The sequence below is a fragment of the Dama dama genome, chromosome 20 (assembly GCF_033118175.1).
Source record: "Dama dama isolate Ldn47 chromosome 20, ASM3311817v1, whole genome shotgun sequence".
NCBI lineage: Eukaryota > Metazoa > Chordata > Mammalia > Artiodactyla > Cervidae > Dama > Dama dama.
In genome coordinates this window covers 34,084,633-34,097,991 of record NC_083700.1, presented here as the reverse complement: position 1 = coordinate 34,097,991, position 13,359 = coordinate 34,084,633, and the positions used below count along the sequence as shown (strand labels likewise).

The window sequence follows — 13,359 nt, the reverse complement described above, 5'->3', positions numbered from 1 at the left end:
ACAGGAGCAGAGAGGAGCCTTAGCAAAAGGAGACCAAGTCTAGCTCCTCTCAAGATTCCAAGTGGGGTCAGTTCCCTTTTCCTTTTCTAAAAGGGTGAACTAGAGCCCCCAACCTGGCCTTGACTGGGCTGAGGAGTAAGGCTGCCTCTGGAGTGAGGCTAGGGGCAGGGGCGTCTGGAGACCTGGGGGCTGTGTCTTGGGGTGAGACGCCTAGGGTGTGGAGGAGGAGGAGGGGAGGACGGGAGGACGGCTAATGGGAAGCAGGTGGAAGGGCTGCCCGAGTCCCAGCCAGGGGACAGGCTGGCTGGGATGGCCCAGTCAGTGGGAGAAGCCGTCAACTCACAGATAATCCCAGGGAACAGGCTCTGGGATGCCCATTCATATTCATTATGTGTGAAGTGGGCGGCTGTAAAGTCAGCTTTCTCTTCATGCAGCTGTCACCAGACAGAAAAATATGAGCTGTGGGCAGATGCCCCTGGATGGCAGCCAGGAGCTGGTCTCTGGCCTCCCCGTGCCCTCCCCAACCAGGGCCGCCCTCCCGCACACGGCCCGCTCTGGCCGCTGCCCGCCTCTCCCGTCCTTGCTGCGTCAATCTCTGACTCAACTTTGTGTTCTTCTCTTGTCTGTCTCTTTCCCACTTCTGTTTCCTTTGCTTTCACGGATTCCTTCCTCTTCCCTCTTTCTGAGCTGTGAAAGTGAGGGGGTCGTGGTTTTTCTTGACCACCGCTCTGCGTCTGGCACCCAGCACCAGACATGGCACAAGTGGGCACTCAGTATCTGTAGAACTAATCTTTCTCTTCTGCGTCTCTGACTTCTGTGAGACAGTCCAAAATTTTGCTGGCTACGCCTTAGGTGAAGAAGCTTATAGTGCAGTGCTCTTAGCCCTCCAAGTACAAGGGTGGGTTTGCTCCCCAGTTCACTATTGACCAGCTGGGTTCTGCTCATCCGTGGTCGCTGGGACTGCTACTCCCTACTGCCCAGGCTCTTCCCTTCCTGATGGACACGGGCTCAGGACACCTGGACCTCGGGAGCCAGGCCCTCAAATGAAGGGAATAGAAGGAAGGCACTGGTGTCCTCGGGGGCGGGAGGTGATTGAGCCTTGCCACTGACTATCCCATCTGATGGATCTGCGCCCTCCTCAGGAAGAAGCAGGCGCTGGCCACTGGAGTCTGTGTGTGCTTGGGTTTCTCCGCGCCTGGAGAAGGAGGCGGCCCAGGATGGGGGGAGTTGGGCTGCTAGCTGAGGCCAAGCTGCTCTGAGCAATGTGGTTGTGTTTACTGGGAGGGTGGGAGGGCCGGGCCTGCTTTTTTCCTGCCTTCCAGGAAGATAAGGCAGAAAGCAGGGATGAAGGATAGAATGGGTAATACTCTGAAACCACAAGAAAGAGTCCTGGCTTTCGTCTCTGCCCTACAGCTCAGACATGCTCCCGGGGCGTCTGGGAGCAGGGAATGGCCCCACCCCCACTACTCTGGGGTCCCTGCCCAGGGAAGCTCAGAACCCTCAGTGGGCTCCCCAGACTTCCATCTCCCCTCCAGTGTCAGCTCACCCACAAGCTATTTCAGCTGTCTCACCCCGCTTCCCACCCCTGGTTTTCCCTTCCAGATGAGCCCAGCAACCCTAGAGCCAGGCTTTTCCCCTTGCTTTCCTGTACCAGCTGAAGCCACAGGAACCCTAGGCAGGTGAATGACATGCATGGGCCTTGAGGGCTGGCTGCATGTTCATCTTCCTCTAGCCTCTAGGATCCCTGTCTGGACCCCAGGCACAGACCAGCCCTAGAGCAACCAAGTGCCAAACCCTGAGGATACACAATCACCTGGTATAAAAAATACTGCCACATTTATTATTATGCTGAGCAGCACATTTTTTTTTTTTTTACAAAAGTATCTTTACAAAAGTGGGGTTTGGAATCTCAAGGGCTGAGTCTGGGGAAATCTGTTTTCTTACCAACATCCAATGAGTAAACCAAGGGAGATCTGGCCTGATCTCATGGAAGAGAATTCAAATACTGGCGGTTTCTGGTGGAATTTCTTACCCTTGGAAGGGGAAGAGGATTCCATAGCATGTTGCAGGAGGGGGCACAGAACACGAGGAGAGATGGCGGAGCAGGGGAGAAGGGGTACCTTCTATGCCAACCTCCAGTTTCCAAGTGGCAAGGAACGCCTAGTTCAACCTGTTTCATCCTCCCATTTTCCTGCATTCCCTGAATGAGGTGCCAGTTGTTTCAGCTGGAGGGTTGACAGTTTGAAGGAAGTCTGAAGGAAGCAGGGCAGTATCTTTTTCCCTCCTGCCCAGAGTTTGGGGGAGGGGACCCAGTGTGTGGTAGGAAGAGTCCTACCTGCTTTGAAGCCCCCTTTCTCCTGGGCAGCCTCGCCTTATTCTAACAGGAAAGATTCTGTAGCTTGTTCCCTGCGGAAGCCTAAGGGTCCCAGCTGCTCTGCCGGGGCCTCCAGGAACCTTCTGGGCTTGGAGGCAGAGGTGCGTCCTCTCTGGCATCCAGGCCAGGGTGGGGTAGGAGCAGCTGGGAGCAGAAACGGGGTTGGGCAGCTCAAGTCTGCATGTCCATGAGACAGATCATGTGGTCCAGTTCAGCAGGCTGGGCGGCTCCTTGGGCTTCACCCTGAATGAGATGAGACTTGGAGACTTATAGTCGCCATCCGGAGAAGGCTCAAAGCTGTGGCCCCCTAGGGCGGGGGAGAAGCCATGGATGGAGTAGATGCCAGGGTGGGCTCCAGGAGAGGTTGGCACCCCCATGAAGCCAGCCACATTCCCATGAGGGTGGGAGTATGGAGACATGCATGGGGAGGGGACGCCCTCTGGACTCACGAGGCAAGGACCCCCGGGGCTCCCAGACCCTGAACTGGGCCACAGGGAGTTCTGCAGCTGAAAAGAGAGAAGTAAGCCCATGAATCAGGAGGCCCAGGGGCCTCCCTAACCTAGAGATTCTCTTGCCCTTGGGGCTCCAGAAGCTTTGGAGAGAGCTTCCTCTTGGCGCAGGTCTAAAACCTACCCCCCAACACTCACAGTGACATCTCAGAAGACCCCTGCCATTACTTCTCAAACTGAGATCTCCAACTGCTCTACATCCTTCATGAGACTGGTCAAAGCCCATCTTGAGAGGAAGAAGTGATTCAGCCACAGTCACATGGAACCCTGGGGCTGCTCCTGGTCTCCCCGGGGCCACAGCTTACACTCTGGCTGGCTTTCCCACAGAACCGCCAGGCCCTGGCTCTGGGTGGGGAGGGGTCTCACCTGGGGATGGCTGTCGGTCCGGGGCAGCATGGAGATGTCATAGGCAGACGTGAAGGGGTTCCGCCCCTCCTGGATCTTCCCATAACGCTCACGCTTCCGCCACTTGGCTCTGCGGTTCTGAAACCAGACCTGGGGAGAGGTTGAGGAGGTGACAAAGCAGCCCATTCCATGAGGCGTGGGGCCCACTGGGGAGAGAGTTGATGGCTGTATCCTCCTGTGAAGTGGTAGGGAGCTGGCTCCAGGCTGGTGGACTCTCTGAATTGCAGGAACTGGTAAATTCATATCATTCTCAGGGCCTGGGATGGGGCCTAAAAGAAGCCCAGCCCAGAGAGGATTTATTGGCCCTGTGGGCCCTCCCCTGCTCCCGAGGCTGAGTCATACTGGTTCTCCAGTCTGGCTGTGTCTGGTAAGGGTAGTGTTGGGGTCTGTGGCCTCAGAGCCCCAGGGCGAGTACATGTGTTGGGTTTCTAGTCTTTTTTTTTCCAAACATTTTTATTTTTTAAAATTTCTTTTCTTTTTTTTTTTTAATTTTCATTTCTTTTTTTTCTATTTTTTACCATTTATTTTTACTAGTTGGAGGCTAATTACTTTACAATATTGTAGTGGTTTTTGCCATACATTGACATGAATCAGCCATGGATTTACAGGTTTCTAGTCTTATCTCTTTCCCAGTGTTCGCACCTTACCGCATCTGAGAAATGCAGTAAACTAACCTGGAGACCACAGCCTGGAGCCCAGCTCCTTACCATGGTCCCTTGGCACTGACCCCTGCCCCTCCCCACAGCCTCATCTCCTGTCAGGCAACAACACTCAATTCTTCCTAGCTGCCGTCTGAAACACTGCTATCTTGCTCCTCCTGCCTTTGCCTAGGTTTTTCCAGCTTGCGCTACCCATCCCCCCCCACACATACATTTGAGCTCGGCACCCTCTGCTGGACTTCCTGAAAAGCCCAACATAGCTCTCATGATACTCATCACATCCTATACCACTATCAGTTTTGGAACCTCTTTCCCACTCATTTCTGAGCTCCTGGCAGGTGAGCGTGGCATATCTGTGTGCTACCCACATACCTGGGATGGATTTGTCATCTGGTTATGCTGTGTGTACCGGTGCATGTGTCAAGCTCCAGGCTAGATATTGGCACTATCAAAACCAAACCAAATTCTCCTGCTTTCCAGGGATTCAGCTAGGAGCCACAACAAAAGGAGCTGCATGAGTGTATAAGTAACCCTACCTGAGTCCCTCACTCCCCACGCCCCCACTCACGCAGGAAGGGAAGGCCCGACAGTTATAAGAAGTTGGGCGTACTTCTGGCCCTTAACCCAGGGTTGCAGATCCCAGAGCAGGCCTGGGTCAAGGCTAGGGAGGGCCCACTACCGGTTCCTCCTTGCTCTTTAATTTGCTCTTCCTCCCCTGCAGTCCATGGGATTGCAAAGAGTGGGACACGACTGAGCAACAACCACCTCTGCGGACAGATGGAGGAGCCTGGATTTGCTGATCATTTTTCTTGTAATTCTCTGTCACCACCCGCTCTCCCCTCTGGGCTCTGAACCTGCCCCCTGCACTGTCCCGTAGGTGGTCCCCTTACTCCTCCCAACGAGGTGGGGCCTATGGGTGGTGTCATGTTCTTGTCAAGCGTCACTGCTCTTGGGCCTCAGGCATCATGGAAGCTTCTAGACTAGATCTGGGGGCCTGTGGCCATCCCTTCACCCCTTTAGGGTTGAAAAGTCCTAGAAGGGCAGTGGGGAAAGTGTGTTCTGCCTCCCCAAAGCAGTTCCATGGGGGCAGCTCTTCAGAGCAGCCCCCTGCCCCGATCCCCACTGAGGCTTGCTGGGCTGTCTGCAGATGTGACGTTTGGACTTCCATGGCTTATGTGATCTGGGGTTATCTCAAAAGCTGGGCCTCTTACCCTGATGGTCCCATACCCTGAGGAGCCCTGGGGAACAGTTCTAAAAGTCTGTTTTGGGGGCCACCTGGTAGGAACATGGAAGCAGGAAGACCCAGCAGAGTAGAGTCCTATGTTGAATTCAACTGAAGGGCATTCTCTGTCAGGCTGCAGTTGGCCTCTTTATAGACTGACTGCTGGTTCCCACATTCCCTGCCTCAGGCCCTTAGAGCCTCTAGAGGGGCCCCCACCCAGGCTGTGATAAGCATGAGCTCTGCCCTGGGTCCACTGGGACAGGGACTCTCCTTTGCTTAGAGGTCACCTCCTTGCCTTCCCAAGAAGGCCAAACCCAACCCTTCTCCTGGTGCCTCCAGCTTGGCATCAGGGAGCTCCGCAGCGGGTTCAGAGGAAGGCAGCAATGACCATCTTCCTCGGGCCAGACTCTTGTTGAAGCCCCCTTTTCTGTCCCCACCTCCTACTTACCACCTTCATGTTCTTCCTCACTTCCAGCACGCCTTGGACATGGATTCCCTTCCCTTCTCTCTTTCCCAGCATCCCTCTGTCCTCCCACCCCATCCACACAGGCTGGGCTCCACCCAAGTGAAGCTGGCGACAGCTCCATCCAGCCCCAGGGCCTGATCTCTGCTGGGGAGAGTTTGTTTGTTGTGGGCAGGGGCTCCCCGCCAGGCTCTCCCAGCTACGGTCTGGGAATTGGCAAGACTGAGGTCACCGGCTCAGGCTGGCTTTAAGCACCACTGATCCTGAGACCCCCGGCAGGGACCCTCCCCTTTCTGGGCAGCTACCCTGAGAGCGGCCCTGAGACGTGTTTAGCCTTTCACATCTTCTAAAATGCTGTCACACCTGTGATCGTCCAAGATACTCCTCATGCGTTAGTACTATCATTCTCTTTTCCTAAATGGGGAAACCAAGACCGTGACGTGCCCCAAGTCACCTGGTCAGCTAGTAAGTGGCAAAGTTAGGACACCCACACAGGTCTTTTGACTCCAGGAGGCTGTCACCCTCATCCCATACAGGAGCCTCAACTTGGGCTGCGAGCCTGTGGCTGCAGCCAAGCTGGGCGTGGAGGGGAACCCGGGAGGGCGAACAGGGGCAGGCTTGGGGAAGGGCAACGCTGTGGTGCCAGCGTCCACCTCTCCTGGCCCCCGAGTGGCCTGGCTCACAGTCCGGGTGGTCAAGGCAGCCAGGGAGCTCTGTGGCCGAGGTGCCCTCACCTGTACTCGGGCCTCGGTCAGGTCCGTGCGCAGAGCCAGCTGTTCCCGGGCATATACATCAGGGTAGTGGGTTTTCTGGAAGACTTTCTCCAGTTCCTCCAGCTGGAACGTGCTGAAGGTTGTGCGGTTCCGGCGCTTCTTGCTCTTGTTCTTGGCCAGCTCCATGGAGTCAGGGAGTCCCGGGGACAGAGGGACACGCAGGCTGGCAAGGCAGGGGCCTGGGGAGCCTGGCAAATTAGAGGTCCCGTCTCGGGGGCCCCCTCGGCAGTCCAAGGGCAGCTGGGGGAAGCTGGCAGCTTTGGAGGCCTTCTCCTCAGCTGCAATGGAAAACACAAAAAGGAGGATGGAAACCGAACCAGGGGGTTTTGTGGGTGGAATGGAGGGAGGGGGAAGAACGTTGACGCTTCAGTCCCCGCCTCCCCCTTCCTTTTTCCTCCCGTCCTCCCAGCAGCCACCCTTCAAGGGAGCCTGGCATTCGGAGGCCTGCCTGCTGAGCCTCCAGCTGGGGAGGGGGGCCTGGGGAACCATGTGCTCTGTGGTCTGGGCGGATCTGCTGGGCCCGGAGGGGGTTTCATTTCGGGGAAGTGCTCTGTGGTGGCGCATCCCACAGAGTGTGGAGGTGCCAGGATTGATGCCACAGCAGGGCCAAGCCCAGGGGTGGAAAGAGGGGGTAGGGATGGGGTGGTCGACATCTCCCTGCCCCTACCTCCTTAGCCCTGACTGCAGGCCTTGGCTCCCATACCCCAATACCCAGGCCTCTGCTCCAGGACCAGACAAGGATGCCTTATTCTCTGAACCCCCAGTCTCAGGACAGTGTCAAATCCTCCTGTCCTGGGGTAGAAAGGGCAAGATGGGACAAAGAAGCTTTAAGAGGAATTGTCAAATTCTTCATAAGATATTGATGTCTGGGCAAGCACTGAAGCTCCAGCGTTAGAGAGCAGGAGACAGGTGACAGGCTATACTCGGAGAAGGAGAGGTGGGGAACAGTGTGGAACAGCACAGCCTCAGAGCCCATCATTCTTGTCGTCTATCCCCACTCCCTGGGAGTCTCTGGCTCCCCCATTGCCCATGATTAACAAGCAGCCCCACTCTGACGTGCTCATCCTCACTTGGGAAGCTTGGTGGAGCTCCACCACGACCGGGGCATGGTGAAAAATAGGTCACCCTGATCACCCCACCCTCTCCCTCTGGCAAGGACCCCCAGCAGCGTCGCCATGAAATCTCTTCTCAACAGTCCTCTGGGATGTCAGGAGCGACGCCACACAGACGCCCAACTGATTCACACAGACCCTTCCCTGGCCCCAGGCCCATCTCCAGTTGGGGCTTGGCCCCCAGGAAGCCCAGGAAGCTGGCACCAAGAGGCAGTTTCTTTCCCAGGACTTGGTGTTGGCTCACTAAAGTGGGGAGGGGCAGGAGGGAAAAGACTGAGAGAGAGGATCAGAGAGGTGGGTTCTGGAGCTCTGGATCTGATGAGTCCCTGTCTCCTTGTGGAGGACAAGTTGGGTGAGGTTCACCTTCCCCACCCCCCCCCCGCCCCCCACAGCTGGAAGGTGGTGAGTGACCTCCCAGGACTCCCCAGGCTGTGAAAAAAGCTATGCTTCACGAATGTGTCCTGGAGGCTGGGGAGAGTCAGGTAGGGCCTGCCCTTGAATATAGTGACAGCTCGGACACTTCCTTCATGATGCAGGTGGAGCACAGGTGGGGAAATTGCTTCAGTCCTTGACTTATATTCCTGGGCAATACATTTTGATTCTAATGGTAGCACCACCAGGTAGGACCAGAGGAAGGACAACTCAATGGTAGTTTGAACCAAATAATTTTAAGCGGTCAGGAAGACCAGGGAAACTGGGAGAGGGCACCACACAAACTGCAGGCTGGAGAGGGAGGGGTCTTGGTATCTCAGATTCAGAGGGAGGGATGGTTGGACTCCAGGCAGAGAAGCGTGAGGGTGGCTCAGGGATGGGGGTCAGAGGAGCTCTGATGTCCCTGCAGAAGGCTCCCCAAAGCTCCAGGGCTTGCTCAGCTGTCACCGGGCCCTCAGTGTCTGTCTTGATAGGATATGCCCAGATTGGAAGGGATCAGACCTGGGGCCAGGACTTGCCTTCTTGATCTTAAGCCACCCAGCTACCAGGGATGAAAACACAGCAAGCCTTCTCAGAAATAGCTACCCCAAAAAAAGAGCCAAGCTGGCTGGCCTCTGCTGGCCTCCCGGGACTGCCCATTCTGCAGCCCTCCCAGAGCACCACAGAACTTCTCCCCTCCTCACTGCCATTGCCTCACTGTCTGCCCGGAGGAGTCCAGTGGGACAGGGGCATGGATCACAGAACACCAAGCAGCCTCCTGAGAAGCAAGGCCCAGAAGAGAAAAGAGGTGGAGATGGGCTAAATGGAGGGCAATGGTCAAGGAAAGGCAGAGCAGGAACAGAGGCCAGTAGTCTGAATCTGAGCTTGTCATGGGAACGATGCACTGTAAGCCCGGAGTACATCCAAAGTGTGCACGGGCTCTGTACTGGAGTCACTTGTACCCACTGGGGCCACCGGGAGATTAAGCGGGTTTTGGAGACTGGGAGCCTGGAGCCCAGCACTGAGGCGCCAGTGGCCTGCACAACCAGTCTGTCGGCCTGAAAGGCAAGAGTCAGGACGAGCATCAGCGAGTTCTGTCCCTCACTTCCTTCTCTCCAGTGCACTCCCCTATCCCGGGTCCTACTAGCGACTGCCCGGAAGCCATGGCAGCTTGGAAGCCGCACAACTCGGGCTGCCTATAGGGAGCGGCACTGCCCCCATGGATGGCGTCCACGATGCCGCAGGACCAGCTAGCCGGCTTTCAGCTTTGGAAGGAAAGCGTAGACCCCTCGTGCCCCTGCCCAAGAGACCCGCAGAGGTCTCTGAAGCCTGGGGTTCCCCAGCTGGGCTGAAAATCCAAAGCCGGTGTGGACCTACACGCCGTTTGGAAACACCCAGTGGGGCCTTGGGGCTCTCCTGAGAGGTTTCCAACCTTGCCCTAGTCTCAGCGGAGCTGACGACTGGGTACTCTTCTCGAAGTTCAGAGGGCGGCCCAGGAAGCGCGGCCAACAGGGTTAGCCGGCTCAGGGCTTATGCGGTGGCCAGCGCGTTTTGACATCAAGAAGCCAAATTAGAGTACAGACTGGAAGGCCCCCGGCAAAACAGGAGGGGACGACCAGGCACTTCTCCGGCCCGCTGAGCAGCCACGCGCTGAGGGCGCGAAGGCTGCTGGCACTGCCCCGACACTACCGCGGTCCAGACCCGGGTTGCGCGCTCTCCGCAAACAGCGGCCAAGGGCTGGAGAGGAGCGCCGCGCGCCGGCTTGGCTTTCGGCTTCGAGCGCTCAATAAAGGGCCTCACCGGGATCGCGCAAAAGAGGGGGCACAGCTGCGCGCTCATGGTCTAAACTGGAAACGCTCTGAGCACGTTATTTTAAAAGCCGAGAAATTAGGCGGGTTCCCCCTTTTGACCAACATTTCCCATCAAGCAGACTGCACGGCCCGCCTCCCCCGAGCAGTCCCTCCCTAGCAGCCCGTCTCTGCAGCAGGGACGCAAGCCACCCGCCCACCCGCTAGGGCACTGGGAAGGCCACTGGCGACTGGGGGCTCTACCCAGGTTCGGCTCGCATCCGCCGCGCCTCCTTTTCGTTTGGTCTGTCCTCTGCTCATCTCGCCTGGTTAATTTCCTTCTCCTACTTGTTCCCATTTTGCTATTTTCTGCACTTTAAGGATGTTTCTTTTTCTTCATATTGTCTGCTGCTTTTCTTTTCGTCCATTCCCTTCTTCTCCATTTGCCCTCTTCCTTCGATCCTCCTCCGCTTTTTTTTTTCGTTCGTTCTTCATTTATTTCTTTCCGTTCTGCCCAGTTCGCTGACTGCCTTTTACCTTTCCTTCTTTCCTCTCTCCACTGTTTTTTCTGTCGAATTTCCTTTTCCCTCTTTTTGGTTGTTTACACTTTTTTATTTTTTCCCCCACGCATTTCGTTGTTGACACCGTCGCGGTCGCTAGATTCCTCCTCGCCGCTCTTTCCGCTCCAGCGCTCTCAGCAGTTTGCTCGGCGCCGGGGTCGGTCGCGATCCCAGCCTGCCGGCCGTAATCCATCGTGCCCAGCAGGGACGCTGAGCCGCAGGGTGCGTCCTGCCGAACGCGGCGCGTCGAGCCAGGCGAGGTACCTGTGTCCCGGGCGGTGCTCACGGCGCTGTGCGGCCGCCGCCGTCTGGCTGGGATCAGAGGAGCCAGGCCAACTGCTTCTCATTAAGTCCCAACTGTGGTTTTTATCAGGAGAGCCTCTTTCAAAGGGCACAGACACGAAGCTCCGCGGACTCGCTCATTTCCTCCACTGACCCCCACACACCTCCCCGCCCTCCCTTACACGTTCTCACCGCCCCGACTGGGCGAAGGCCGGAGCTGCCTGGCCACTCCGCAGAGGCCCGCGAGGCGCCAGCGGGGCGGAGGCGAGCTGGGAGGCGATCTCGAAGGATTCAGCTCTGGGCCTAAGCTTCGGGATGTGGCAGCAAAGATGAGGGGGGCGCGGGCACCGACACTTCCACAGGTCAGCCGGTGCAGTGGTAGCCGCGGGGTTGGGTTCAGGCCCGCTCAGGCGCGCTCTTTGGAGACCGCACGGTCCAACTGGCGTTAGCGTCCAGGGCACCAGCCCAGGAGCAGCCGGAGGCGCCCAGGGCTTAGGCCCACTCCCGACGGCCCCGCGGTGATCATCCAGTGCGAGGAAGCCAAGACTGCTAGAAGGGCGGCCATCGCCGTGCATACGACGGAGAGGCCAGGTTAGTCTGGGAAATAAGAACACAATTATTCTGCACTGAGAATGGCCCGGGAATGCCTCACCAACCGCGGCCACTGTACCGAGCGCCTTAAGGCGCAGACAGCAGCGCCTCTCCCGGGGGAGGCCAGGCCGCAACCTCCCTCGGCTGAGTCCGGCTTGTCCACTGTAGATCGGGGCCAACCTCAGGGCCGCCAGACACAAAAGCCGCGCTTCTTTCCCCGCACTGGGGCCAAGAGTTAAGCCTGGCTCCCGGGCCTCGGTGTCAGTTCCCGCCCAACTCCGGCAAGGCACGATCTCTGCTTCCCGGTTCTGGCTGTCTTCCGGCCCAAAGGGGCCCCGGGCCGTCGCTACTCCAGCCTCCCTGGACCTCCCGCCTCCCTTTCCCGCCGCCAGAGGCACGCGTGGCTCTGCCTCCCCGCACGGCGCTGGCTTTCGCCCAGTGCGGACCAGCTCCGGTCCGGCTTCAGAGAGCCGTGCCGAGGGGCCAGATAGGTAGAAACTTCTGAAATAGGCGACCGGGAGAAGGAAGCGGGGAGGCCCCGGCGGGCCCGGGGTGTGAAGAGGGAGAGCGCCCCGCGCCGCGCGTTACCTTCCTCTGGGCCCTCGTAGAATTGGCCGCCGTTGAGCGCCGGGCCGGGCCCGAGGTCCTGCAGGTACTTGGAGGGCGGCTTGGCCGGCTCCGGGAGGTAGGGCTCCAGGGGCCCGCAGGCCGGAAAGCGGGTCAGCCGCGGGCCGCGGGGTGGCGCGGGGTGCAGGTGAGGCGCGGCGGCGGGGGTTCCCTGGGGGCCGGAAGGTTCGTCCCCGGCGGCCGCGTAGGGGCCAGGCCCGGGCCCCACGCCGAAAGGCGCGCAGCGCTCCGGGTCCATGCCGGCTCGGGGCGCACAGGCCGCCGGGGGCTCCGGGGCTCGCGCTGCCCGCGCGGCCTGTGAGCGCCCGCCAAGGGGGAGGGACCTGGGCGCGGGGGCGCGGAGCCCCCGGGAGCGGCGCGCGCCGCGGGGGGTGGGGGGTAGGGGGGCAGGGGAGGGGGCCCGCACTCTGACTTAATGCTGGAACCATCCACGTCACGTGCAGCCCCGCGCGGGTTAACCCCTCGGAGCCCGGTAGCCCCCTGATTCACTCCAGTCCCGGTATCAGAAGCAGTGGGAGAGGGGGAGGAAGCCACCCCCTCTCTCGAGAGTAGAGTCCCTTTTGTCTGTGCATCTTGGTGAGTCCCTTGTTTAGAGCAGCACTGGCCCAGATAATCTGGCCCGGCGGCTTGACTCTGGAGGGGTGAGACACTTCAGGGTAGAGACCCCCTCCAGACCCAACAAATACTTTTAGGTCCGGTCTCCTGACTTTAGCCTGGGATAATGGCCAGAGAACAGGTAGGGGCTGGGCTGGGACGTTTATTTTCTTTACTGGGAGTTGGAAAAACTTGGCGTTCAGCAAAAACACCTCCGTTTATAGAGATCTCTTGTTTTTCTCCGGGCAAGGGGTCATTGTTGTGTGGAAACAGCTCTAATCTGGTAATGGGTGCTGGGGTCTGGGAGCTGGGTGTGATAATGAATTAGCTGTGGGGCCTTGAACTAGTCACTTAGAGTCCCCATCTGACTGTGGACATTGGACAGTCAGTCCTCTGAATCTCTGTATATTCCTGGTGAGTTTCAGAAGCAGAGGCAAGGCCAGAGAAGACAGCGGGGCTGCAGAGGCATCTCAGGACTGAACAGAGTCCAGCAGAGGTTACCTTAGGAGCAGGTGGAGGAGTTCCTAGAGAGTTTTGTGTTTGAACAGCAGGCGTGGAGTGAATGCCTTTTAATGAGCAAATGATCTGAAAGTGCCTTGGGACCGCCTGGAGAGGGGCTGTCTGCAGCTCAGACCTTGGGTGCTGTTGCCCCAGGCCTGCCACTTTAGAAGGACAAAGTAGGACCATGTCACCTAAGAGCTGGGTCTCCCTAGCCAAAAGGAAGCCCAGGACTAGGGCAGTAGCTTAGAATTTCTTAAAAGTGAAACAACCTCCACCTTACCTAAGATCTGGGAAGAAATACCTGTGGGCCCTAGGACTCTGCTCACTTTTGTGGATTGAGGAGTCCCTAGTTCTGGGTCACACAGTTTTTTATTTTCACTGCCTCCAGAGATTAGCAAGAAGGGTGGGGAGTTGAACATCATTTGTATTTCATTTGAATTCTCAATTTTTAAAGGAATCCAAGGGGCCTGGTGTGAACACCTCCCTCTT

General features: G+C 57.8%; 1 protein-coding gene and 1 long non-coding RNA gene across 3 annotated transcripts in view; one reads left to right on the top strand and one right to left on the bottom strand.

The window, feature by feature from the left end:
* Window positions 1-1,883: 1,883 nt before the first annotated feature.
* Window positions 1,884-12,013, bottom strand: ALX3 (ALX homeobox 3). The gene is made up of 4 exons (XM_061119961.1): window positions 11,737-12,013; window positions 6,367-6,683; window positions 3,250-3,378; window positions 1,884-2,880 (listed from the first exon to the last, which is right to left on the bottom strand). Exons 1-4 carry the CDS (start codon window positions 12,011-12,013, stop codon window positions 2,572-2,574), a joined length of 1,032 nt encoding a protein of 343 aa, XP_060975944.1. The 3' UTR covers window positions 1,884-2,571.
* The window catches only part of LOC133040210 (uncharacterized), a 39,115-nt gene continuing 36,820 nt past the window's right edge, over window positions 11,065-13,359 (top strand). For both annotated transcript variants that reach the window (XR_009688921.1, XR_009688920.1), the window contains exon 1: window positions 11,065-11,148. This is a non-coding gene — a long non-coding RNA (uncharacterized LOC133040210). The remainder of the gene's footprint in view (window positions 11,149-13,359) is intronic.

Excerpts from the sequence above, each read along its gene's own strand:
- ALX3 (XM_061119961.1), bottom strand. The coding sequence starts at position 12,013 with ATGGACCCGGAGCGCTGCGCGCCTTTCGGCGTGGGGCCCGGGCCTGGC. Across the intron at positions 6,684-11,736 it reads CTACGAGGGCCCAGAGGAAG|CTGAGGAGAAGGCCTCCAAA; the intron begins GTAACGCGCGGC and ends TTTCCATTGCAG. Across the intron at positions 3,379-6,366 it reads TGACCGAGGCCCGAGTACAG|GTCTGGTTTCAGAACCGCAG; the intron begins GTGAGGGCACCT and ends ACCTCTCCCCAG.